The sequence below is a fragment of the Lissotriton helveticus genome, chromosome 6 (assembly GCF_964261635.1).
Source record: "Lissotriton helveticus chromosome 6, aLisHel1.1, whole genome shotgun sequence".
NCBI lineage: Eukaryota > Metazoa > Chordata > Amphibia > Caudata > Salamandridae > Lissotriton > Lissotriton helveticus.
The window spans coordinates 1,422,572,315-1,422,599,485 of record NC_136067.1 but is presented as its reverse complement, the minus strand read 5'-3'; the positions used below and the strand labels follow the sequence as shown (position 1 = coordinate 1,422,599,485).

The 27,171-nt window shown below is 45.5% G+C and overlaps 1 protein-coding gene across 3 annotated transcripts in view; it reads left to right on the top strand.

Annotated features, from left to right (window-relative positions):
- The window catches only part of MED23 (mediator complex subunit 23), a 684,519-nt gene that overhangs the window by 113,779 nt on the left and 543,569 nt on the right, over nt 1–27,171 (top strand). For all 3 annotated transcript variants that reach the window (XM_078649215.1, XM_078649213.1, XM_078649212.1), the window contains exon 8: nt 10,685–10,754. In XM_078649215.1, coding sequence (XP_078505341.1) covers nt 10,685–10,754 — 70 coding nt within the window. The remainder of the gene's footprint in view (nt 1–10,684; nt 10,755–27,171) is intronic.

The window sequence follows — 27,171 nt, the reverse complement described above, 5'->3', positions numbered from 1 at the left end:
TGCGAATGTGCATGAAGTTTGACTACTTCGGTTAATTTGAAGTTTCAGCTTCCTGTCTTTCCTATGGCTACTACCGCCAAAGAAGGGCAGGGCAACCTGTGGCAGGGGGTCATGTTTTTAAACTTCCAAAGTTTAAAAAAATATGAAGACCTCATTCACTGTTCCTTTTTCAATCACCTCTGCGAATTGTGTAACTGAACAACTGGGCCCACCCCCAGTGGCTTTAGAGCTGTGAAAAATGTAATTCGTGGAATACGTTTGAGGCAATTAAGTTGCATTATTAGAATTGAGTTGGCAATATTGTTTAAAGTATGTCTTTAACTTAATATACAGGCCCTTTGTAAGCATTACCCAGTTGAATCCATGCCCAGAAGTTTTACATTGCTTTAACTCAGTGGTAAATATATATAACATAGATCAAAATTATTTCAAAAGCAACATGAAAACCGAAATACCCCTCAAAGTAAAGAAACATTGGCATAGCCAATAGTTCTCGCCTTTGGGACCTTATAAGTGTTTAGTTATCCAACACAATATCCTTGGTGCAACAACATTAACTGTGGCATGGCTAAACACTTATAAGGTCCCAAAGGCGAGACCTATTGGCTATGCCAATGCTTGTTCTTAATGGGAGTCTTTGATTCCAATCCTTTCTCATTCCTGACTGAAGCCCTTCGTCCTGTTTCACCTTTTCTGCTATACTTCTCCTTTTTGCGGAAGTCGGATCGCCTATCCCTCTCTGCTCGTTTACCGTCATAGTCCTGAAAAGAAAGTGGAGAGCTGATCAAAATACAGATACCGATCTGTTTTTTAATTTTCTTGCTGTCCCTTAAATTATAACCATCCCTGCCAGATTGCTGAGATGCGGGGAGATCATGTCCGTCTCTTTTCTTTACCCCTCTATTTCTTCCTTCTTTCCATTGCAAATTAAATTTTTAACTAAAACCTCAATGTCCCTTTTAGGTTTTAAATGTATCGTAACGTCTCGCAAACCTACGGTATGCGGCCCACAGAGGTGTATACTTCTCAGATTATTTTTGGGATTTCCCGTTCACGATCTGGAACTGCTTTCAATCTAACATATTATCAGAACTGAAGCTTCTCCCTTAATTTTATTCAGGATGATAGAAGAAACTGTTGAAGATCCCGGTTACCTTTGTTCCTACACCCAGAGCTGGTGCACTCCATGCTTGTTCTGTATTTCTTTCAGTACCTCAGGAAGAACTGCTAATGAAGGCATGTGTTGCGTCCTGGTGTAAATGCATGTAAATATGCTTCCTCTAGGTGTTACATTCCTCTTCATGGGGCACCATTCCTAAAGGGAGACACATAGTCAATATTCTGTGTTTGCTTTGAGTGTTGTGAATGGATAAACCGCTTCTAACAGGTTAGTCTTGCGAGTAACCCAGAAGAGAATATCTTTACGCTTTGTGGGGGCTTTACACTTGATAGCATTAATACACTTTGGACTCCTAGATTGTATTGGTGCTAGAGCAGTCGGTCCTGCTGCGAAAGCAGGTCTACAACGTATGTTACGTAATACAGGCCTTTTGTATCAGGTGACTGTCATTTAACACCCCTGCCACTTCAATATGTGCTACAGTTTCGGGACAAGAAACGGGCATGTAGTCAGCCAAGACTGGCCACGTGGCCATTTCATTGCTCCGGGATCTCAGACAAACATTCCACGTGTGTTAACTGACCAGCAGACCATTTATGGTATTCCTGGTAAGTCAAAGGGATTTCCAAATCTTGGTAAGCTCTATAATGTGCAGGCGGTCATGCTGCCATATTTGTCTGAAACTGCCCTTAGGCAGCATATATAGCCTCAAACGCCACCCATGAGTAAAATGTCTCCAAGGCATAGGCTGCGTGAGCAGTTATTAAAAAATAGCTGCTTCGCCCCCCAGTCTCCCTGAAACCCACCCCTCCCCCTTACATTGGGGAAAGTGAAAGACAGGGTTTTGTAGCCCGGCCAAACTGCTCTCAATACATAGTTGAAGTGTTGTCAATGCTTTCAGATTTCTAAGTCTCAGGGACACTGTGGTGATCAGAAAAATATTTTCCGTTCTTCTCAATCGTGCAATGACAAGATGCGCAAAGAAAAAGACACTTTAACTAAAAAGTGCGTTTATTTCAACAGGTGCATCCTATTGCTCAACACATCTAAAATAACCACATAGAATAGGAAGAAAACTGCACAAATGCACTTTGCGAACAACCAGAATAAAATGAACATTTCTAACATGGTTTAAAATATCTAAAAACCTAACACACTAAACCCTACTTCTATGCGCAATGCTAGGAGAGTATGACAAGTAAAATAACTTAAAACAGCTTTTCTTAGTCAGGATGAGTGCACTACCTGTTTACAGCAAAACACTAATCATTGGGGTCAGAAAGGCAGTATTCCGTGGGAAAGGCAAACCTGTGTTCGTCATCAACTGCTCCTAGGTTCGTACTCTATATCAGCTTCCAGCAGTAGACGATGTAATATGGTGGCAATATCCCTGGCAGGCAGGATTGTTCTCTGGTCTGGCAGTATGTTGCTTCCGATAATCTGGGGAAAGGACCTCCCCGGACAGATGGTCAAGTCGCACTCCTTATGTACTGTATCTTCTCTGAGATGGATTTTGCGATGTCACCGTGGGAATATTTAATATAACCAGTAAACATCAAGATGCTAGTTTAGAGGACATCCTTTTATACATAATAGGTGAAAATACAACAATTCAGACTACACTTTTTGTTTATTGTTCTTTGCTTGACCTTGAAATAGAGATAACAAGACTGTTTTTACAGACTAACGTTGCATCCGGTGTTATGTTTAGGTCTAGATCTACATGACTTGACACTTTCAGGGTTCTTGGAAAGATAAGGAAAGACAACATCTGCGTCAAAGGCAGCCATGTTGATAATTTTTCAGCAATACAGAAAATGGAGTTGCAGTCTACTCAAAATGAAGTCGGGCCTTAAATCAATTACGTCCCACTCAGCATCTTACTAGATGGACAAAAGCTGGGGCCTTTCCAGGTGTCACCTAACATGTACTTGTGGCAGGAAAGGTCCCTTTCAAGTAAATTAAGTTCCTTAGCCCACCCAATGGGCCTCCCTGACAAAGGAAGAAAACTCCACCACACTCCAGGCCATTGTCTCTTATATGAGGAAAGTTTTCACGCATCTAATTCAGGAAAAGCACAGGCTTGGTATGGGGCGAGTTCAGGCTGAACTGTCAGTGCAGGTCCTCCCTTGACCGGAAAACAAGCATCCTTGGACTGATTTCAGGGTATCAACCCTCATCAGCCAGGTTATCCTGAATCCAGTGGCATAAAGAGCCCGGGACCCATGTCTGGACATACACATTCCGCTAAGGGTGACTTCTAGCAGCACAAAAAGATGGACAGAATGCTGAATATTGTCTAGCATTCACACCGGTCACAGACCTGGGTTAAATCGGTTCCAGGATGCTTGTCTGTTTGTGTTCCTATAGTCACCCCAAGGGGAAGGGTATTCACAGATGTGGGTCCCATGCTCACTATACCATTAGATTCAAGCTGACCTAACTGATGTGAGGTGATACCTTGAAACCGGTCCCAGAATGCTTGTGTCGGGTCCAGGGAGGACTTGTCCTGGCAGGGCTGGACTCTTGCCATGGGTGCAGGGCCTAGACTAATTTGCATATGGCTGGATCCAAACTGGAATGGCATGGTGAGCAAAAAAATTATGGATTCAATCAATCAATCAATCAATCATGCCATTTGTATAGCGCACTACTCACCCGGGAGGGTCTCAAGGCGCTTGGGGGGAGGGGTATGCTACTGCTCGAACAGCCAGGTCTTGAGTTGTTTCCTGAAGGCGAGATGGTCCTGGGTCAGCCGAAGGTGGATGGGGAGGGAGTTCCAAGTCTTGGCAGCCAGGTAAGAGAAGGATATTCCTCCGGCGGTGGCTCTTCGGATGCGTGGTACGGCTGCGAGGGCGAGGCTGGTGGACCGTAGCTGGTGGGTGGGCGTGTAGAAGGTCAGGCGGTCGTTGAGGTACTTGGGGCCCAGGTCGTGGAGAGACTTGTGTGCGTGGGTGAGGAGCCGGAACGTGATCCTCTTGTCGACGGGGAGCCAGTGCAGGTTCCTCAGGTGGCTGGAGATGTGGCTGCGTCGGGGGACATCCAGGATGAGTCGGGCGGAGGCGTTCTGGATGCGCTGGAGTCTTTTCTGTAGCTTGGCTGTGGTTCCGGTGTAGAGGGCGTTTCCGTAGTCCAGTCGGCTGGTGACGAGTGCCTGGGTGACAGTCTTCCTGGTCTCGGTCGGGATCCAGCGGAAGATCTTGCGAAGCATACGCAGGGTGTTGAAGCACGATGAGGAGACGGCGTTGACTTGTCTGGTCATCGCGAGGGAGGGGTCCAGGATGAAGCCCAGGTTGCGTGCGTGGTCGGTTGGCGTGGGTGCGGTGCCCAGGGCTGGGGGCCACCAGGAGTCGTCCCAGGCGGAGGGCGAAGATCCCAGGATGAGGACTTCCGTCTTGTCCGAGTTCAGTTTCAGGCGGCTGTACTTCATCCACTCGGCGACGTCTTTCATCCCTTCGTGTAGGCAGGTTCTGGCGGTGTCGGGGTCTCTGGTGAGGGAGAGGATCAGCTGGGTGTCGTCGGCGTAAGAGATGATGTTGAGGTTGTGCTGGCGTGCGATGGCTGCGAGAGGTTTCATGTAGATGTTGAAGAGGGTGGGGCTGAGTGAAGATCCTTGCGGGACGCCGCAGATGACTTCGGTGGCCTCGGAGCGAAACGGGGGGAGGCGGACTCTTTGTGTTCTTCCGGCGAGGAACGAGATGATCCACTCCAGTGCCTTCTCTTGGATACCGATGTTGCTGAGGCGCTGGACTAGGGTGCGGTGGCAGACCGTGTCGAACGCAGCGGAGAGGTCCAGGAGGATGAGGGCCACTGTTTCCCCCTTGTCGAGCAGGGTCCGGATGTCGTCGGTGGCTGCGATGAGGGCGGTCTCGGTTCTGTGGTTGGCTCTGAAGCCGGACTGCGAGGGGTCGAGGGATCCGTTCGTCTCGAGGAAGGCGGTCAGCTGTCTGTTGACGATCTTCTCGATGACTTTAGCAGGAAAAGGGAGGAGCGAGATGGGGCGGAAGTTTTTGAGATCGGTGGGGTCCACTGTAGGTTTCTTCAGGAGGGCGCTGATCTCGGCGTGCTTCCAGCTCTCCGGGAAGGTGGCGGTGTTGAAGGAGGCGTTGATGATGTTCCGGAGTTGGGGTGCGATGGTGGAGTCGGCCTTGTTGAAGACGTGGTGTGGGCAGGGGTCGGTCGGTGATCCGGAGTGGATGGTGTTCATCGTGCGGGCTGTGTCTTCGGTGGTCACCGTGGTCCAGGTGCGAAGGGTGGCGGTGGGGGGCATTGGTTCGACGGTTGGGTGCGTGGGTGGGGCGCCGAAGCTGTTGTGGATGTCGGCGATCTTGCGGTGGAAGAACGAGGCGAGGGAGTCGCAGAGGTCTTGTGACGGAGTGATGTCGTTGGTGCCGGTGCTGGGGTTGGAGAACTCCTTGACGATAGTGAAGAGCTCTTTGCTGTCGTGGGCGTTGTTGTCCAGTCGTTCCTTCAGGGATTTCTTCTTGGTGGTGCGGATGAGCTGGTGGTGCTTGCGGGTAGCGTGTTTGAGGGCAGTCATGTTGTCGGTGGTCCGGTCGAGGAGCCAGGCTTTCTCGAGGGTGCGGCAGGTCTTCTTGGAGTCCTTGAGGTCGTCGGTGAACCAGGATGCCTTCTTGCTTCTGGGTCTGCTGGGAGGGTTCTTTAGTGGCGCGAGGTCGTCGGCGCAGGCGGTCAGCCACTGTGTGAAGTTGCGGGCTTCTTCGTTGGGGTCCGTTGTGTTGGCGGGTGGGCTCTGGCTGAGGGAGGTTGTGAGCTGGTCTGCGGTGATCTTGCTCAAATTCCTGTGAGGTACCTGTTGCGGGTGGTGGTGGGTCGTGGATCTTTTGACGCTGATGTGGACGCAGCTGTGGTCGGTCCAGTGGAGTCCGGTGGCGTGGCTGAAGGTGATGTACTTGCTGGAAGAGAAGACGGGATCAAGCGTGTGGCCGGCGTAGTGGGTGGGGGTGTTGACCAGTTGCTTGAGTCCGAGGTTGGCGAGGTTTTCCAGCAGGGCGGTGGTGTTGCGGTCCTTGTTGTTCTCCAGGTGGAAGTTGAGGTCCCCGAGGAGGATGTAGTCAGTGGAGGGGAGGGTGTGCGGGCCGATGAAGTCTGTGATGTCTTCGCTGAATTGTGTGCGTGGTCCCGGGGGTCTGTAGACGAGGGTGCCTCTGAGGGTCGTCTTAGGGTCGATGTAAATCTGGAAGTGGAGATGTTCGGCTGCGGCGAAGTAGTCGTTGGCGTCGGTTGTGATGCCGATGGTGTTCCTGTGGACGATGGCGATGCCACCTCCGGTCTGGTTGATGCGGTCCCTCTTGATGATCTTGTACCCGTCCGGGATGGCGATGGCGATGTCGGGTGCAGAGGAGGCGTTCATCCAGGTTTCCGTGAGGAAGGCGACGTCCGGTGATGTAGCGTCGAGGAGGTTCCAGAGTTCCACGGCGTGTCTGTGGACGGAGCGGGTGTTGATCAGGATGCACTTGAGGTGGTTGCTGCTGGTGTTTGTCTTGGCGGGTGCGGGGCAGGTTCGGAGGCAGGTGAACTTGCAGGTGCAGCAGGTGAAGGGTCCGTGGGTGCGTCTCGGGGTGGCTCGGCAGCAGGCGTGGGTCCGGCCGGCATTGAGTGCGTTGAGAGTGGCGGCGTCGTAGGTCAGTCGGGTCGTCTTGCCTCGGCGGAGAGGGCCAGGGGTCATGGCGCTGGGCGCGGGCCAGGCGCGGACGGGCGCAGACTGGCTTACCTTTGGCGCACCTTCGGCACTCAATCGGTGCTCCCGCTGCGCGCGTCCGCTGCGCGGTCGCTCTGGGGGCGTCATAAGTAAGGAGCCGGGAGGGAGGAGCAGCTGGGTGGCGGGAGCGGGGCGGCGAATGGAATCACAGGGGGGCGGGCCGCAGGGAGGCAGCGGCGGGAAATTCCAAGAAGCAGCGGGTTGCGGGAAATTCCCAGGAGCAGCGGGAAATTCCCAGGAGCAGCGGGCAGCGAGCGAAGGAATCTGCAGGCAGGAGGCGGCAAAGGCAGGCAGGAGCGGCAGCAGTGAGTGGGGCGACCAAGCCCTGTGGAGGGCTGAGCGGTCACACTCTGTGGTCCCCTACGGTCCCCTTAAGTAAGGAGCCGGGAGAGAGGAGCAGCTGGGTGGCGGGGCGGCGAATGGAATCACAGGGGGGCGGGGCCGCAGGGAGGCAGCGGAGGGGAATTCCAAGAAGCAGCGGGCAGCGGGAAATTCCCAGGAGCAGTGGGAAATTCCCAGGAGCAGCGGGCAGCGAGCGAAGGAATCTGCAGGCAGGAGGCGGCAAAGGCAGGCAGGAGCGGCAGCAGTGAGTGGGGCGACCAAGCCCTGTGGAGGGCTGAGCGGTCATTTAGGCCCAGATCTCTGTATTAGGTGTGAATTTTTGAATGTTCAGCATTCCATCATTTTTTTGTTTTGCTTTGACTTTCCATGCCATATGTGTACTATCACAATATACTATGGCCATATAGGAATGTTCAATGTGTCAATAAGGCTAAAAGCCAATTTCAACATGTTCTAGTTGTCAGAGCAAATATGCTGGGCACTTGATCGCGTTGCTCCAGTGTTGAATATCAAGATTACCAGCAGATGACGTCTAAAAAAAGAAAAAATTAAAAGCTTAAGTTGACCTCCCAAAGGGGGTCTTTTTGCAACAAAGAGTTTAAATGAGTCCAAGAAATCTGCAATCACTTGAACAATTGGTAGCATAGGGAAAATACCTCTTGTGATGATGTTGTGGCCGACGATCGTAATTTTTTTTTTTTCTCTCTATCTCTCTGTCTTTATCACATATAAATTGTATTTGTAATTTCTCATGTGATTATTCCTTTGAGTGTTCTTGCTGACTGTCATCGGAGTCTATGACTTGCATCATCTCTTCGGCCGCCTTGTCATTCCTCATCCTCATCATCCTATCTTTCACATAACAGTGGCGGCTACAGCATGATCTGGATCTGTGAGAAAAATGATTGGAGCGGAACGGTAGGCAAAGAGGATGAATTGGCAGCATAGAGCTCAAAGCCGTCATTGGCAACGATTTAAGAGTTGGTGCGAATATTGTAGGTTGCTTCATTGTCAGGATCATTGTGGTGCTCTCATTGTTGAAGGGACCTTGGTGGCTGTCAACAGAGGAACTGACTGCGACCATTTTTGCGACAACTGTGGTGGCATCGGCAACCGAATTTGCATTGCTTTAACTGAAGATTTCACTGCTGAAGACCATTTGTGAAACCTCTTCAGGTTAACCCTAGTACAGCTTTCACTGGTTATCTGGATCGTTCCCCTTGACCGAGGACTTATCCCATGTCCAGAAGTCTGGTCCCTACTGACCGAGCTAATGGGTGCTTCAGAGGCCGAAGATGATGGATTCACAGAGGTGTCTGAATCATATTTGGGCTTCTTGGATTTAGTGTCTGGGGATAGGCCTTTAATAGCGACCCCACCAGGCGGATATGTCTTAAGTGTCAAGAGACGCACCTCTTTCTATTTTATAAGTTTCTGGCCCCTAAGTTCTTAGATAAAGAGCTCTTTTTTTGCCGAATATCCATCATTGGGGAGACGAAGTAGACACTTTGTGAGGATCTTTAGCAAAAAACTTTCTTACCCTAAATGTGTCAGACTTTTCCTTTTGGAAGACTCTGAAATGTTGATGGAAAAACATTATTTATTTTATTTGTTTTTTATTTTATTTTTGACATTTATAGAGCGCGAACGAATACCCGCAGACGTCTCGGCGCTAACAATTCACATACTTGGAGTTGGTGTTGAAACTAGTGAGGAATAGATGGGTCTTATTGGTCGAACAGCCATGTCTTTAGATGTTTGCGGAACTGAAGAAGTGAAGGGCTCGTCCTGATGTTTTGAGGAAGAGTGTTCCATAATTTGGGTGCTGCCACTAGAAAGCGGCGATCACCCCAAGACACTGTTTTGGATCGTGGGATCACTAGTTGGTTTAGGGTGGAGGAACGAAGCTGTCTGCACGGTGTGTAGGGTTTCAATTGATCCTTCAGAAAGTGAGGCCCTTGATTGTTAAGTGTCTTGTACACTATACATAGGGATTTAAACTTTATTCTGTTTTGGATTGTCAGCCAGTGGTATTCCTTAATGATTTCGGATATGGCCTCAAATTTACGTGTTCCAGAGAGCAGACGTGCTGCAGCATTCTGTATTGACTGTAACTTCATCATGACCCTGACCTGGGCATTAAGGAATAGACCGTTACAATAATCGAGGGAAGACAGAACTAGGGAGCTGACCAGTGTTTTAGTCGCTGCCTCTGGGAGGAAGGGGCAGATTTTTCTAATCATTCTAAGTTTGTAGTGGGCAGTGGTTGCTACTTTATTTGCGTGATCCATAAAATTGAGACCTTCGTCAAAAATAACTCCCAGATTCCTGACCTTAGTTGTCGGACTGGGAGGTGTTCCGAAGGCTGATGGCCACCAGCTTGATGACCAAGCTGGTAAAAGGGGTCCAAAAATAACTACCTCAGTTTTTTCTGAGTTCAGCTTGAGGCAGTTTGTAGCCATCCAGTCTCCTATTTCAAGCATTCCGTTTTTAAAGTCTTGTGCCGCTTGTCCTCCATCACCTTTGATGTATGAGGTATCTGGATCATCCACTGAGTCACAAGAGAAAGTAGAAGATAAGGTTCACCTTCTGCAGAAAGGTGTGATAGATGTACGACTAGTGACTGAAGAAACTGGAAATTTTACTGGAAAGATTTCTGGAGAACAGCAGAGAGGATTTCCATCCAATTACCAGACGTGTGGTAAGAATCTGACAGTGATGCCTCTGAACAATGTTCTCCTTTATTGGCTGAACTTCGATTGGACAGGCTACTGGTAGTGAATGATTGTTTCCAATTTGTTCTCAATGTTGGTTTCTGTATTGGAATTCTTCTTTGTGAACATTGAAGGTTCCTAATCTGACGTCGAAGAACAATTTAAACACTGAAGCTATGAGCGATTCAATGCTGGAGAACCTGGAATCACCTCCATATGAGGACAAAGTATATGATACTTGACCGTGTATTGTGATTGTATAATATGTGATGCATTGACACAGGCTGTTTGTTGCATGGCATGTAAGATTCTAGCACTAATCCATATGTGAAAGGAGTCAGGATTGGGGAAAGAAGGTTGTGGGTGAATTAAAAGGCAATAGTAAAAGCCCAAAAGAAGGCCTTCCCTGTAAAGTATGTTTGAGAATAATAGTCCATAAAAGGAAGAACTATTAAGAAGAGGCACGTCTTTCTTCTCTATCTGAAGTATTTTCAGTTCTTTGACAAGTGCAACCTAGAATGTGTCTGAACTCCGAAGTGAAATTTAAGCATGTTTTGCTATTGGTAATTAGTGTACGCTCCAAAAATGTATTTCCTCATGTACAGCATGGCATAGACCTTCATTTGAAATTAATGGGATGTAGTTGAGCTCCGGTGTTTTGGTCAAAGGCATATATGTCTTTATCATTCCATTTATTTATGTAATGCTGATAACTAGATTTTCAGATTGTTTTAAACTAGTGACAACGTTATTTTACACAACTGATGTTCTTTCTACCATTTGCAGCTGTTGGGGACCCTTGTATCTGACTTTGTGGACAGCTTTCGCCCTACTGCACGTATCAATTCCATTTGTGGTAAGAATGTTTGTTAATTAGTGATTAACCTTTATTTGGAGTTATTCGAGTTGACCATTCTGTAACCTATAGTTTCAAGTGGGTTTATTAAAGTAATGCATTGCAATCTCAATGTAAGTTTTTTTTTTTTTTTGCCTCTGGCCAATATGAAAATAAAAGAATAAGTTTCGTCAATGTTGTCCTGAGGTATTGGTGTCTTCCATTTATATTGGAATGCTCCAGAATATACTTTTTAAATTGGAATGTATTGATGTAACTGAGATTGTGGAATCCAGTTGATAAAATGCAGATTAATAACTGCTGGAACTGCGATGTGGCAGTCACTAGGAGTGCTGCACCAAGCGAAAGCTTCTTCTGTTATCCATTACATTTCTATTTGGTATGGCGTCAGCTAGTAGAGCAAGCATAAGAAATCAATAGTTTCGTGTGTAATCAATGGCGTACTGTAATACTATTTTAAGACTACTCCTAGGCTAGGTATTAGCCCGTAGCCTACTCATTTTGTTTTGCTTTAAACACGTCTGTATGTCCATTACCAGACTTTCAGAACTGAGGGGTAGATTTTCACCTTCGATGTATGAAATGTACATATATAAAATAAAGTTCCTATAGTTATCTTTAACTAAAAACAAGTATTGTAATCACAATGACCAAAAAGTTGACTTGCATTGTTACTGCATTTATAGGCCATTTCAAATTTGACGTTGGAGTGGTAGCATTACACTATTTAACATTTGCATTATTAGCATGTTTAACACGTAACTTAAAGTAGTATAATGCTATCTTTTCTGTAAAACTAAGACGTCTATATATAGTACCACAAGTGTACTGACTATTCTGCTTCAGTGTGGCTAACACCAGTAAGTACTAGGTTAATTCCAGCAAACTCTCTGCATTGTCAATCCTAGAAATGATTAGGGCATACCCTTGAAATTTGGTCAGCCAAAGATATCTGGCTGACACATCGCAGGTGCCATTGCTCTCTCAAATGAAGATAGGTGACTGATACAGGTAACCTCAGCTCAAGGTACAAAATTGCCACTGAATGTGACTGTGAGTTTTCTTGACCATCTGGGTAGCTATATGTAAGCAGCCAATGCATTCCTCAAAGGAGATTAGTGATGCGCTGCTGTATATAGTCCAGCACAGTTATCATAGTTCCAAAAAGGTATGACTCTCCAGCAGCTTTGTATGAGAACCCAACTTTTAATGTATTCTATGTATTTGCAGTGTATCAAAATAGTTTTATTGAGTAATTGAATAAAACTCAATAGAAAATTGCAAGGTGAGGCTGATCTTCGCTCAGCCCGACGTTGTTTAATGTCTATATGAGGCCGCTGGCTGGGATCGTCCGTCCATATGGTATTAAGATCGTGACCTATGCGGACGATACCCAGCTGGTGGTCTCTTTGGCGCGGGCTGGGGACCCTGTGGGTACAGTGGATCTGGTGGGCTGCCTGAGTGAGGTCAGCAGCTGGATGACCCTGTCTTGTCTCAAACTTAATGGGGACAAGACAGAGGTCATGCTGTTGGGCCACTCAGCTCCATCTGCGATCGATCAGATCTGGCCAGCTTGCTTGGGCACTCCTCCAATCCCTAGGGACGCCATCAAGAGATTGGGTGTCTGGTTGGACAAGTCCTTGACGTTTGACCATCAGGCTGTTGTACTATCTGCCACTTATTTTGGCCTCATTAGAATGTTGAGAAAGATTCTTCCGTTGTTACCTTTTGAGGCGAGACAAATTGTGGTCCAAGGACTGATTCTTTCGAGGTTGGATTTCGGAAATGCGCTTTACCTCGGGCCCCAGATTTCACACTAAAGAAGCTGCAGGTGATTCAAAACTGTGCGGCTCGGACCCTGCTTCAAATCCCCCGCAGGACCTCTGTGAAAGCCGGACTAACAAGACTACACTGGCTCCCGGTGAAGGACAGGATTAGTTTTAAATCTCTCTGTCGCCCACCAGTCCTTCTGGGAAACTGGTCCAGTGATCAGTCGCCCCTTAATCACTCCCTACCTTCCTTGCAGACAGCTACGGTCTACCAATGCTTCACGTGCTGTTGTGCCAAAGGTCAAACGGTCTAGATCAGGAGGTCGTTCCTTTTCCCTGAATGCGGCCAGGCTTTGGAACAGTTTACCTTTTTATTTAAGGTCCAATTCGGACCTTACCTCTTTTAGGAAACATTTGAAAACGTTTGTTTAATAAATAGTTTGTTTCTGGTGGCACATCAACTCAACTGACAACACATTGTTAGCATTCAGCGCTTGGACGCCCCCGGGCAGCTATCTCCGCTCTACAAAACTCATTTTCATTTCATTTCATCTTCAATGAAAACAAAGTTATATAGAAATTGGTACTCTGAAATAAACTGTAATGGCTACCTGAAATATGGTAATAAGAGTACAGTAATGCAACTAGGGCCTCTTCTTAAACACCATGTATAAAGATTCTGAAGCTCAGATGGTCATGAAGATTTAAGGTTGACAAAGTTGGCACACATTTATATCGGAAATAGCGAGCGAGAGCAAATACGATGCAGAACTTGTATGGAAGCTTACAGTTTGCAAACAACTGATTGTGCAGCAATAATTAGACAGTGTAGCTAAAAATGAGGTTCTCTTTATTTCTCTCAAAATGAATGACTTTCCTTTGATATCCACTGCCTTTATCGACCATAAACAATTTTGAACATCTGAAAATACAAAATAGAGTTTCACCTAAAGTCTCTAGGGTACCTGCAAAGAAACCACTGTGCTTCTTTGTTTTTCATTTTGTGCCTAGCAATCAAGTACACTGACCTCACGGTGTTGAACTCGAAATGCACAGGTATCTTGGAACAGTCTATGAAGCTCCCTGTATCTGGTTAATCAGTGATGCTTGGGGCCACTGCAATCATTAAGGGCTAGAATGTAGCAGACGAAATTGATAAAATTAGGGCTGAGCTTTGAGAAGAGTCAAGTGAGAGCAAATATAGTCTCACCTGAATGCCATATCAGTCGATATTTGAAGGGGCCATTCTCTGTTTCTCATAAGGAAATTGAGTGGCTCACCAGATATAAGTAAACACTGCCATGTGAAGAGGTTGATCTTTCAGCAGCCTGATTCCGGTCTCTTTGGTCTTCGTGAAGTATGAAGTGGGTTTTAAGGCATGGAGTCACTTCTTTGGTTTCGACTTTGTAGGGTTCAACGCAAGGTAGTACAGTATAACCTGCCTTTAACTTAGTCCTAGCTAGGAATGAAGTGACAGGGCTGGAGCTGCACAGTCTGTATGCTTTAGCAACATAGGATCAACATATCTCCAGTCCTCAGTGATGTTCCGTGAGCTGAAGGGATGGTCCTGCTTATATTTACAGAGTCGGACAGTTGGGCAGATGCTCACTGCCAATTAGCGTCAAGTTCATACTTGCAATTTAAAGGCTTAGCTGAATTGGCTAAAGCTTAGTCTCCTTTCTCAGCAGGGAGTCTGGGATAAATCGGCCTCACACAATCAACTGTGGTCGCACATAATAAATAAGAACAGTGAAGGAGTGGCAAATGCTCTCATCTTCTGTGTACAGCACTTACAGTCTCTTGCAAATGCCTTTTTTATAGATGTCCATAAACAGTAGTAGCTAACGATTATGGCAGGTGCAAGCGTAATGTTTACGAAACCTTTACTGTACTTGTACATTTAAATTTTTCCAATGGGTCACATCAATGAGGATTGCATGTAATGCTCCCTAATATTAAATTTATTTTTAAAAGTATATATAAAACACAGCCAGCAGGCACGCAAGCCTCCAGACGTCCTTTATTGTAGGGAGGCCAGTATGCAAGTCTGTTGGTTGCACCTAAGCTCAACTGCTACCAGCCAAAGCTTGTTTAGAGGCGTCTTTACTTAGGGAGATGTTACCCCACAGTTGGGGTGTCCCAAGGGATTAGGGCCCAGATGCTACCAAAAATATTTAAAAATGTTAGGGAAACTGCTGCAGACAAATTACCAATGAAGATGGCACTTCCGCTCTGGTGGTCTTGGACTTTCAACGCTACGTATTTCCTCTACCATATAGTGATACCCTGAGGGCCAGGACATTTGATATGGGACTATTGTAGTTTTTCAGAGTATATTCTATATTGATTAAAGAACTTCCAAGCTATTATTTTATCAAAACACACACACACAAAACTGTTCGGTCTTGATAGCGCTAAAAAATGCAGTGTTTGCTAGCAATCTTAAAGATATTTACACTTGTTGTCACAAAATCATGCATGTGATCTTCATTCATATCTCAGATCCGTTGATCATGATCCAATCCAAAGATTAGTAAACTTAGCAATGATGACATTTATTTCCAGTTGTGCTTTGTATACACCTTTTGAAGTGTTACTTCTTTTAAACTTAAGAGAACCTGCCAAATATTTCTACTTTTTGAAATGAAAGTGGTATTAGTTTCGAATGCAGGGCTAAAAGCATGGCGTCTTCAGATTGCAAAATAGTTGGTAAATTAAATGTACTCGTCTCATGTAGTACATTTTCTGTTAATGTACATGTGGTTCTATCATTGTTTGCTTTGTGCCTGTTGAATGTAATCATATAGAATGCATGAGCTAATGCAACAAATTGTTTATCAAATATGGCAAATTATAAAAATTAGCACAGTCATATACAGATGTGCTCAGGAGCAACAAGCACCTTGTCGGGAAGAGCTGTGGATACAACACAGACAATCAGTGAGTGTAGAGTCCCTCAAGGCATCGTTCTCGGTTGCTGATGACTTAAAACTAGTGGAGTGTAAACAACAGTTACAGAAAGCCCTGAACCGACGGACCCTCGTCTGGCATGTTCTGAGAGACACTTCCCTGCAAAGAAAATTATAGAAAATGAGTTGAAATTGTGAATTGTACTGCTGGATTTGTTTTCACTAATAACCGAAAGAATAGTTCTTATCGAAAACTTGTGAAAAAATTCCAATACTTCAATGTCTGCTGTATACCCAAAAGCATTAGTCCTCCACTTAGAAAAGTGGTGTATACCTATACTTATATTCTTCACCTGTAGACCGATAGTAGACAAGTATTTGTGACAAACAAAAAACAATACCATTCTGACAGTTCACCACAATCTTTCTTTAGACCAAGAGAATGAGAAAAACTCCAGTACTGTGCAAGGAAATGCAGTATACATCACAGGCCATCTCTTTGGTTTTGTTTGTTACTTAATAGACGATCAGAATTTGTATTCCTAAAAATAAAATGCCTCAAGTCTGCTTTTTTGCTTCTGGTTTATAAGTGTTGCACAATTAACCTAGGGTGTAGCCATTAACATAAAGCTTAATGTGGCAGAGTTAGGGAACACTTTCCTAAAGTGTTGTTAGGCATGCCCCACAAGTCTGAAGTCTTTCAGCAGACTCCGAACAGCACAAAAAACACCGAATATAGGGTTTAGAATAGCCACCTCTTTGATTTCTTCCACTTTTAGATCAGTGTAATCCAGTATTAATTACTATTCTAAAGTTCCTTTCTATCACTCCGTCTGCAAGGTACATCTAACCCAGACCCTGTGTGCTCATTCCAAGCCCAGGAATGTCCTCTTAGCTCATATGAGTTCAGCACATTTCCATCAGTGCCCTCTTACCACATGAGCCCCCTCTACTCAACCATCAGCCCCATCAACACTCCCCTCACGCCTGTGCCATCAATGTACTCTATAACTGAAGCAACCCAGTAACTTTATTCTCTTGTGATTTTTACAATCCGTATCGACACTGCACAAAGGATTAGTAGTGACAGATCATACATATTTTTGTTGTCCTGGCAAGAACTCCTAAAACAGCAAACGAGATTTAAAAAGAAGCGTATTAAAGGAAGAAAGTATGCTTTACAATTGCAATACTTGTTATGCGAGCAGCTGTTATAGAAACCAAAATATGCAAGCTTGAAGAAATTATATCTGTGCTGTGTGAATGTGTTATTCAGTGTCTGTACGCTATGAAGGGCTTTCATTCACAGTGCACAAATAGTATTGTTTCCAAGTTGTGAATGGGGAAAATAGGGTCAGTGAATATGACAAAGTAAACCTAAAAGGTGTTATGATGAAGAGCAGATGAAGAAGCTATGGGAAGAACCATGTATCACTAAAGGAGATTCATAACCATTGTGAATGGAATTAATGATGCACAATGCAGAATTTCCACATATTAATCTTGGTTTTCTCAAACGCAAGATTTGAAAGGGGCAACATAAGCAAATCTCTCTACATTAAGGAGAATGTTAGAGACTTTAATCAACCTCCGGATTACCAGACATATTGAAAAAACCAATATTGTGCATGCTTTGCAATCTGGCAATCATGTGGCTATAGTACTGAATAAGCCCTCTTAGAGGTAATTTCATCAGAACTGAATTTGAAGTCTGAACATATCTTTGGTTATCCTCCTTGAATTGTCTGCTGCCTTTGATACGGTATCACATGACATTTTCCTGCAGCAATTGGAAAAGGCGGCATACTTGACACTTCATGGAATTGACTAAAATCTTATCTTTCCATTAGAAAACATTCCTCTTGCTACATACAGCTGAGTTATGGGGTTTTGCAGTGGTTAGCACTCAGCCCCCCTTTTAAAAAAATATTTGCATAGCTCCACTAGCCCCTATTGCACAATCCTGTGGCTTCAATATCGTGTTATATGCAGATGACACTCCGCTAATGTTTGCTTTGAACCTAATGGAGTATTCAAGAACTAGTAATTTTCAGGGTGCCTTTTGGCAAATGGAGATTGAAAGCACAACAGCTGCCTATGGCTTAAGTACGACAAATCCGAAATTTTGGTCTTTAGTACCTCCTTCCCTTTGGAAATTATGAAAATATGGCCTACAGAGTGGGTGAACCCTACCCTCCAACATCAGTTGCAAAAAATCTTGGGGTGAGAATAGACACAGTCTTATCATTTAAACCTCATGTACATTCCAATGCAGGGTTTTGTTTTTCTCTACTTAAATCTTTGAGAGAGAATTCAAAATATCTTCCAGAAGTCACTTTGAATGGCATTGTTCACACGCTGAGAACAACAAGATTTGACTATGCTATTGCCCTCGTTCTGGGGGCACCTCTGGAGTTGACTAATAGGTTACAATGTGTTTAGAATGTGACAGCTCGACTTGTTCTAAACATCCCTAAATGTCAGCCTATTTGGCAAGGTCTAAAATCACTAAATTGGCTACTGATCAAGCAGTGAATAAAGTTTAAAGCCCTCATGATCACCCATAGGGCTGTACATAAAAGGGCCTATCCTATATCCAGGACACAATTAAGACCTAAAGACCCCCTAGGGCATTCAACCCTGGTAGTCAAAATCATTTATATATTCCTAGTTTGCATAGAGCAAAAGCAGGGGTAGGATCTTTCCCCTTTTTGGCTCCCAGCCTGTGGAACTCCCTTCCGGAGCATCTTCGTAAAATATCTCTGGAATATCTTTTCAAGGCTCACATGTAGACTTTTCTGTTTAGAGAAGTGTAATTTGAACCATGTTTCCCTAACTTAGCCTAGCGCCTGGATGCTCTTGTTGGAGCAGATGTTTGCGATTTAGAAGTTGGTTGTATTCATTCATTCATAAGGAGAATTTTGAAATATTCTTCATATTTATTGTTGGGAAAGAGGTCAAACATAGCTCTATGAAAAGCCATAAAATACTGATCAGACCAATTGGTCTTCTTTTCTACTTTTTTGCATACAGATAAAGAGGATAGTTGGTTGGTGTGTTTTACAATGGCACAATAAGAAAGTGAGCCAGTGTTTACTTGACTTTTAACAGTGTCTTTACTAGCAGTTGTGCTGCTCTGTAACATTAGTTATGGTTTTCCTGATTATTACTGTCAATCTTTCTAAAGTTGTAACACTGGAGATGTTAGTAACCATCTACCTTTTACAAGCAATGGTGTAGTTCTTATAGCTAAAAATCTATACATGTAGAAGCATGCATATTCCTCATTCTGAAATTAAAATTAACCTTACATTTCTGAATTTGTTTTGTGATATATACAAAAAGAAATAGGCACACAAGCTACCTGACTCAGGCTAGAATCGATTATCAAAATGTAATGTAAATGTCTGCAGCATTGCTGTTATCTTTTTTTCCTTTCTATCAGTCTTTTGGAAGGTGGGAAATTACACAAGGAGATGTTGGTCCTCCATTTCAGGAGGCAGAGGCTTCAGCTGTCTGCTGCCTGAGTCCAGCGGACAGCTTTAGTTCCCGCGCACAGACCGGGCAAACAGGACACTGGGTCTAGACTGTGAGAGGCATAGGGAAATTACATTGGCTGAGACTGGTGGATGATCTATACTGTCCACCCCCGGGTTTTCTCCTGTTTCTCTAAATGACTGAGCCTAAATTAGGAAAGGAGTTGTAGCCCTGTAGGCTCTGTCAAGCTATTGCCTGTTCTGTGAGCACTCAATTTTACCGCCCCATATAGGGAAGAAACATCCAGTTTTGGAAACTGTCTCAGCCCTCACTGCTCCTATCAGATGCAAGCGTTGAGCATATTAGTTTTGGCAATAAGTAAATTGCACCACACTTACATGCACAGTGTATATGCAGTGCGTTTCTGCACGCACTCTAAAAGTCATGTGTCTGTCAGACTGCTAAAGTAAAGCAAACTAGTCTTTGGACTTCTTCCCCCTCCTGCCTTCTCCAGGGGAGCACCACCCACAACGCCCTGCAAGTCACAGACATTTGATTTATATAAATGGAAAGCTAGCAGGCATCAATTATACATTAATATAGTGGGAAACTATCCCAGGGGCATGAGCCAGATTAATCTCCATCACTATCTCTGTAACATGCGATGGCTACTAATATTACAACCTGTGTTGCTGGCAAAACTGAGAACATTACAGATGCTATATTGATAAAGCATCCAAAACTGATAGCCTTTAGGGTTACCACTTGGAGTAGCTCAACATTTGGGAGTCTCAGGTGCCTCTTTCAGGGTTATACTGAAACTGCAAATGTGTTTTAGTGACCCATCTTGTCTTCATCATTGGAAAGGATACAGGATAAGACTCCAAGGCAGTGATGGGTAAGCTTGAATAAAACCGAGCAGGGAGCAAATCTAAGACCTCCCGTCACCCAATCACCTCTTGTGCACCGTCACCACAGACACAGGGACAATAACATATGTTTAAAGTAGATTTGCGTATCTCACATTGACATGGTGATGTATTCCAATTAAAGTATTGGAGACATTAGGTACATGCTCAGTGCAAATTGTTCTAATTAAACATGGTAAAAAGATAAGGGTTATACATCAGTGAAAAATGTTTTTAACATCCAGCAGAACCTTTGCCAGGTACATTTCAGTTGCCTGTAAAGGTTTAATAAACAGAAGAATTCTTTCCTCTGTAAAAAGTCAGTGTGAGCCCTTGTTTATAATCTGCACTCGTACACTATGCCTCTCATGCTCAACAATGATATATTTTCTAGTCAGAGGTGGAGTAAACAAGCAATAGGAGTACAAAGATGAATTTAAGCACTTATGTATGCACTATCTATTGCATCTAAGCATTGTTACATGAAATAATTAAAATATTAGATATTTGCTATGTGGATGTTGTAGCCTGCTTAACTGACTACTCCTTTTTTAATGCAGTTTAAAACAGCATTCTGACTATTATTCTTAATTGTGCAGTAGGGCTGGCTTGATTGTTGACCTTCTCCATTAATGTAAAACTGGATGAAGCGTTGTTAGGAATTGGGGTGTGTTATATGATGAAGTTGTGCAACCTCACCGTGTAGTACACTTCCCAACCCCATCAGGAAAAGTAGGCTTTGTTTATCAAACCTTTATCATGATCTTGGGTAGCTGTGGCTCTGAGCAGCAAAGCTTACACAAAGAAGCAACTGTAAAACATCTAAACAGCACCAAAACAATTGAAGAAGAAATCGACAAGACACTCAAGAAATCCAACATCAATTTATAAAAATAGATTGTATTTTTATGTATTGTTAGACACCACAATGGAAAAAGATCCACTGAAGGGTTCCAGAGATATAGGATTTACAAGTTCTAGTAAATCAAAGCATTTCACACAACCGTGAACAAGCATTGGCAAATTTGGGTTAGTTTTTATGGAGTCTCTTAGTCACATAAGATGATCAACTCCCGTAGAGAGCCAGTCAGGGAGACCACCAAGGTCCTCAGAAACAGTTACCTCTGCAGGTGAAACAACCGTTAGTCAATTCCAGGCATTTTTATTTGTTATAATGGTTTCCTATAGCAGTGGTCCTGTTGCAATGAATGAAGGTTACTGAAGATGCTCAAGGATGCTGTGGATATGATGTTGTCGATAAGAGTCTTCTTATGGCTACTCCTCGATCCTAAAGACAAACCACTTATGAAGGGTCCTAGGGCATGTTTTCAGACCTCGCATGGACACAGCCCCAACAAAATACTTAGAAAACAGAGTGCCCATGGGTCTATAGTGACAAAACCTTAGTATGACATGAACCAACAGAGTAAATGTAATATAAGGATCCTAAAGGTGTAGCTAATAAAATGAGGGTATCCTTTGGTGAGTAAGGATACCCATCAGTTGCTATCCGATACCTCCCTGGTCATCATCTGGGCTTCCTTATACTACTCATACCATGGAACTTACGGGCCAACCACAAGGACTAGATGTATATGTCCAATGACTCCGGATGTATGAGGTAGAATAAGATCAGGGTATCAAATGATATGTAGCGACTGAATTGCAGTGCATAAGAATATGTGAAAGAAATAGTGTGGATAAAATTGGAGTAATGAGAGAGATTCAAATGTATTATTATCCCTCAGTTGTCCAAGATTAAAAACAGTGGAAAAAATAGCAGTTTAAACAAATATCTGCTCGTGAAAATTATACGGTCAACATGTTTCAGCAGAACGGACACACTTGTCCTCTGCCTTCGTCAGGACCTTGATGTATATTTGCTACTGCAATAAGTGAAAATATTATACAAAAACATAAACCATTTCACCTAGAATCCTAGGGTTTTCTGGTTTCACCTCTTGTTAGTGGATCACTGTTGTGAGATGTTGATTTCATGCCATAGAAAGGAAATGCAAAAGACAAACCTTGTTGGTGTCATTATAAATTAACATCCAAACGTAGCATAATCGCTACTAAGTCAGTGTCCTACACAAAGTAACAACCAACCCAATGTACTCACAATATGTGCACAGCCCTGCTTACCTATTAAACAGGAGAGTATGGCCTTCGCTTCACCTGTCTGCAGCTCAGGCGAATGGAGCACCGCTCTAATAAAAACAAAAAGAAGTTATGAACATCACCAGTGTCACCAAGCCTACTTCTTGTGATCAGTATGTGCATATTCAAATAGATCACACTATCCTAGTAACAAATAGTGCTGCTCAAACTAAAATCCCAAAGGGGCATTGATTTATATGGTAAAATGGAGGCCCACTCGTTTGATGTTCATGAAGACTCCATGTATATAGGATGGTGTGGTAACAACTAAAACTCCTGTGTGGCAAATGTTAGCAAGCGGGCAATGACCCAAATGTCTAATATGCCAGGAAAACCTCCTTAGTAAAAGTGCCATTAAACCCTGAACCGGGGCATACAAGCACCCATACGCTCCACACAATCGAGCACATAGAAGGCAACAATTCCTTGTTAACGAGTCCTAGCAACTTTTTACGCTATCAGGAACACACACAGAGCAGCCCATCTTAGTCAGTTTTACACATGGGGAGTATTCTTATGAACTCAATAGAGTTCCTGCAGTGTGACGGAGGCTGCCACTGGTATAGATTCAACTTTAACCAAACGAATTCAACCGCGCTGCCGACCCGCACATTAAGCAAGAAGAGCTTTCGCTGGTATGAATTAAACGCTCACCAGACCCCTCCTAAACACTGCTAACTCACCTCTCCGTCGGTACTCCTGACCATCAGCTGAACCGTCTCGGGGAGGTGATCGGCAGTGTAAGGATGCCATCTTTATTTCTTGTAATCGTAGAAACAGTCACGTGACCGGAAAACGCGTATTCGCGTCCTAGTATGTTAAAGGAATCATGGGAAATGTAGTTTGATTACTTCAGTGTTGGTGACAAATGCCTATTAAAGTGCGAAACCACTAGATTTAATGTACCAGTAGTAAAAACCTATTGAGACTTTCTCAGTTAAACGTGTCTCTACTCCTCTTGGTAATATAGGTGCAATGCTGTACTGTACTCAGTGTACCTGTTCATGTCTATTAGTCATTTCAATAAAACTTTATTAGGTACTGATAGTCAGCAGCAATGAACAAAAGCCCTTATCATACAGTCATATATCCCTCTCGTAAAGAGTACATACTCTGGCCATCATACGTGGGAATTGAATAGTTACTTCCGATATTGATTCAATTTTGTAAAGCATTCGTCATGATAAGCTAATAAAGCTCTATCGATATTGTAATGAACATCCTCATCAGAATCAGGGCCCCGATTCGTCAATTGCTGTACATGTCAATGATACTACTAGAAAAGCGCAATGGTGTTTACAGTGTCAGTCACTGCGTACCCTAGTTCGAGGCATGTGGGCTGCTAAATTCATATCTTTTGCATTAGATCGCCGCCTAGTGTTGGGTCCGGATGATCGCACATTGTTGTCCTGGAAGAGTCTTCGAAGTATCCTGAGATAGGTGGCTCCTCCCCTGGACTACAGTGCGCATGGGCATCGGCTCCATCCCCAGATTGTTTTTTTCCGCCATTGGGTTCGGATGCGGTCTCGACGTCTCTCTGTCGGAACCGAGAAAACTAGCTTCTTTAAGGCCAAAAGGCCTTCGTTTCATTACGTCGGTATTGTTTGCGTACGGTCTCGAGTTCTTCCGTCTCTTTGAGTCGGAATCTGCGGAGTCGTATCACTCTTCGGACATCGAGGCCTTCTCATCGCAGCACGACCACAACTTTTCAACATGGAGCGGAGCCCGTTTAAGTACTGTCCCGTCTGTGGGTCCAAATACCCACATATCGACGTGCACCCGGTCTGTAACAAATGCCTCTCGCCAGACCATAACGAGGACAGCTGCATGGCCTGCTCCAGATTCAGGTCGAAGAAGACGCTCAAGCTTCGGCGCGCGGTGCGCCTTGAGGCCAGACAAGCGGCCCCAGCTCCAGATAACATCTTCGGCGACCAGGAAGAAGAGGGCCTAGGCCATCATCTTGAAATCTCACCGCCCGCGACGGAGGTCGAGTCTGATCCTGAAGACAACGACGAGGTCGTGGATCTCGGCCTTGAATACGTCGACGAGGTAGGGGACGTCGAAGAAGTTTATGGGGCCGCGGAAGATAGCTCAGGGGATGAGCTATGCCCCGAAAGTTACGTGGATCAGGCTCGGGTCACGGGATCGCCACTCGGCCTTACCCAAGACCCCGCATCGCAAGCCACGGCCCCGCCTTCAGGCCCGGCCACGGACATACTTGCTACGCAGCCCGTATCGAAACCGAAACTAAAAGCATCGGTATCGACTACGCCTAAAATGGCCGACCCGAAAACGAAACCGAAACTAACGGATTCGAGTGCACCTAAGATGGCGGTCGTTCCACCAAAAATGCCAAAGCCTGCTACCTCATCGGCTCCGTCGGCCTCCGGTCCACAGAAGTCGAAGAAAACTGTTGATTCGACAGTGCCGAAGTCGTCAGCGGAGGAGGCATCCTCTAAGAAGGTCGTCCGGCACGGGTCGACCGGGGCGACGCCGTCAAAGTCCACCAAAGTCGGAGACAGGACTCCAGTACCGACTGGGACGTCGTTAGTCGGACGCGTGGTTGAGACGGAGTCTGCAACATCACACGGATCGAAGAGCGGAGGCTCAACACATCGGTCCAAGGACTCTGTGTCTACGGCTGCAGCATCGACGTCTAAGATTCCGAAGGGGCAACACGACGTCTGAACCGAAGGCAAGGTGAAGGCCTCCTCGTCGGCGCCAAGTGCCGCTGTGAGTGACGCATCCCTCATCGCCACTTCACTCCAAAGAATTCGGGATAAGGCCTCTGCGACGTCGGCTCCGGCGCCGTCGCACCAGAAGCCGATGGACATGCCGGCAAAGCCTGCTGGCAAGCTTCTCTTCCTTCTGCCGCCAAAGGAGGCACCAAAGGCCTTTGCGCCAAAGACGGCGCCAAAGACATCGGACTCGTCCACGTCTGCTGGAGTATTGGGTCGACAACTCGACTCAGGAGACGATTCTGAGCGTTTTATCGACGCAGACACGGGCAAGTTGACCCTTTACAAGCGGAAGATCACTTCCCAACCAGTGGACTCCTATGTTATCCCACTGAAGAAGAAAAGGCCTACACAGGACGCTCCAGCCCTGATTGAACCTATCCAGCCTCCTCCTAGAAGGAGTCCAACACCTTCCCCCGACCACTCTGAGGGAGAGGAATATGGACAAGATGACCAGTACACTTTCCCCATCAATGACCCCGATGCACAACAGGATTCCTATGACGACATAGGTGACCAGGGAATCCAAAAGGTGGGGCAGGACCCACAGCCTTTCAGTGCACGTGAATCCCCAACAGAAGACTCTGCAGGATTTCATGCACTCATTGAACGGGCAGCTGCTAATCATGATGTGGACATGCATGCTGACCCAGTGGAGGAAGATTTTCTGTTTGACACTTTTTCAGTCTCTGAAAGGACAGTCAAAACACTTCCTATGCTCAAAGGTGTCCTTAAGCATGCTGCGGAAATCTTTAAAGAGCCTACCAGGGCGAGGGTGGTCAATCCACGCATCGAGAAGAAATACAAACCAGCACCTGCAGACCCTGCATACATTCGGGGACAGTTGCCACTAGACTCTCTTGTGGTCGCAAATGCCCGCAAGAGGGCAAACTCCCAGACAACGGGTGAAGCTCCTCCCCCGGACAAGGAGTCTAAAGTGCTTGAGGCAGGGGGCAAAAGGGTAGCTGCGCAGGCTGCCAATTTCTGGCGTATTGCGAACACACAGGCGCTATTGGCACGTTATGATAGGGCGCATTACGACACCCTAGAGCAACTTTTACAACACCTGCCTTCGCAGTTTCAAGAGGGTACCAAACTGCTTATAGAGGAGGGAAAACTCATCTCCAACGCAGCCATAAAGTGTGCACTTGATGCCGCAGACACAGCAGCTAGGGCTATTAACACTAGCGTCATGCTGAGACGACAAGCGTGGCTACGCATATCGGGGTTTAAACCAGACATTCAAACGACCATACTCAATCAGCCCGTCAATCCTGATAGACTGTTTGGTCCTGATGTTGACACCACCCTCGAAAAGATTAAGAAAGACAACGAAACAGCTAAGTCTATGGGGGCCCTTCAGTCACAACAATTCCGGGGCAACACTTTTCGTCGCTCAGGTGCACGTGGAGTCACCCGAGGACAGTTGGGTCAACAATCACAGTTCACTAGAGGTGGAGCACAGTCCTCGTACCCCAAACAGAATAAAGGGGGTTATCGAGGAAACAGCACCAGAGGACGTGGCAGAGGAAACAACAACTCCCGTTCCTCTGCCCCAAACAAACAGTGACTCTCTGTCACTGCCCCCCGACCATTTAACACCTGTCGGGGGGAGACTCCAGCAGTTCCTGCCAGTCTGGACAAACATCACCACAGACAGGTGGGTACGACAACTTGTCCAGTACGGTTATTGTCTAGAGTTAAAGTCCACTCCACCCAACATTCCACCAAGGCAACGGCCTATGTCCGCAGAGCACTTGCACTTATTGCAGCAAGAAGTAGTGGTGATGCTGCAAAAAGGCGCAATCGAGCTCGTGCCAGTGGACGAGGAAGACACAGGGGTATATTCCCTGTACTTCCTTATTCCAAAGAAGGACGGATCCCTCAGACCCATTCTAGATCTGCGTCCCCTCAACCTGTATATACTATCAGAACATTTCCATATGCTTACACTGCAACAGATTCTTCCCTTGCTGAACCAAGGGGACTTCTTAGCAACCTTAGACCTCAAGGATGCTTATTTCCACATACCACTACACCCGTCCCACAGAAAATATCTCAGGTTCACTATCCAAGGCAGGCATTATCAGTTCAAAGTCCTACCCTTCGGAGTGACAACCGCCCCAAGAGTGTTTACCAAGTGTCTGGCGACGGTAGCGGCGCACCTCAGGAGGCAGAACATCCATGTCTACCCCTACCTAAACGACTGGCTCGTTCAAGCCAAGTCGGAACAACAGTGCGCCGCGGACATGTCGACTACCATTCACCTCCTTCACAATCTGGGCTTCTCGCTGAACTACCCAAAGTCGCACCTTCAACCAGCACATGTGCAACAGTTTCTGGGCGCGACGATAAATACCCTGACAGCCATGGCTCAGCCAAACAAGGTCAGGATAGACAGCATGCAGTCTCTAATACAGAAGTTCAAACCACAACACTCGCTCCCAGCGCGAGTA